Raw genomic sequence first — 640 nt, 5'->3', positions numbered from 1 at the left:
AGTGGTTGATTGCATTCTTAGAGCAGTGCATGCTATGGCACCATAAAAGCTTAAAATGAGAATAAATGGTATAACAACAAAAATGGCATTCATGACCATGAGGGTCAGCTTTTTTGCACTGATATCAACACAGGATAGGCTCAACAGTGCTGGCACTTCACAGAAGAAGTGGTCCACTTGGAGATGTCCACACAGAGGTACCCAGAAGGTAAAGGAGGAATGAAGTGCTGATATGGTAAAGCCCCTTACGCAGGATCCTGCAGCCAGCAGGTGGCAGAAATGAGGATTTATGAAGTCAGAGTAATGCACGTGGTTGCATACAGCTGCATAGTAGTCAAAGGACATCACCACCAATAGAACACCCTCTGTGGTACCCAGTGCAAGGAAAAAGTAGAGTTGCAGCATGCATCCAGTATAAGATGTTGTTTTCTCTGGACCCCAACAGCAGCTGAGGGACAGAGCTTTTGGTGTAGCAGACATCCAGAGCAGAGAGATTTGAAAGGAAGAAGTACATAGAGGTGTGCAGGTGGGAATCTAGGTATGACACGATGATGATGAATAGATTGCCTGTCAGTGTCATCAAGTGGAATATCAAGATCACCTCAGAGAGAACAGCTTCTAGATTAGGCCATTTAGAAAA

The 640-nt window shown here is 44.5% G+C and overlaps 1 protein-coding gene across 1 annotated transcript; it reads right to left on the bottom strand.

Annotated features, from left to right (window-relative positions):
- Positions 1-6: 6 nt before the first annotated feature.
- Positions 7-637, bottom strand: LOC121138251 (olfactory receptor 2J3-like; the record flags this gene model as incomplete). Its single annotated transcript, XM_040741007.1, is given in 2 exon segments — positions 7-439; positions 441-637. Coding segments are annotated over 2 exon segments (630 nt in total), but the record flags the coding sequence as incomplete, so codon positions are not given.
- Between the last annotated feature and the right edge of the window lie 3 nt (positions 638-640).

This window comes from Mesocricetus auratus, unplaced genomic scaffold (genome assembly GCF_017639785.1).
Source record: "Mesocricetus auratus isolate SY011 unplaced genomic scaffold, BCM_Maur_2.0 contig_6176_pilon_obj, whole genome shotgun sequence".
Taxonomy (NCBI): Eukaryota; Metazoa; Chordata; class Mammalia; order Rodentia; family Cricetidae; genus Mesocricetus; species Mesocricetus auratus.
Note: the sequence above shows the minus strand (reverse complement) of the source record. Positions and strands in the feature narration are given on the sequence as shown.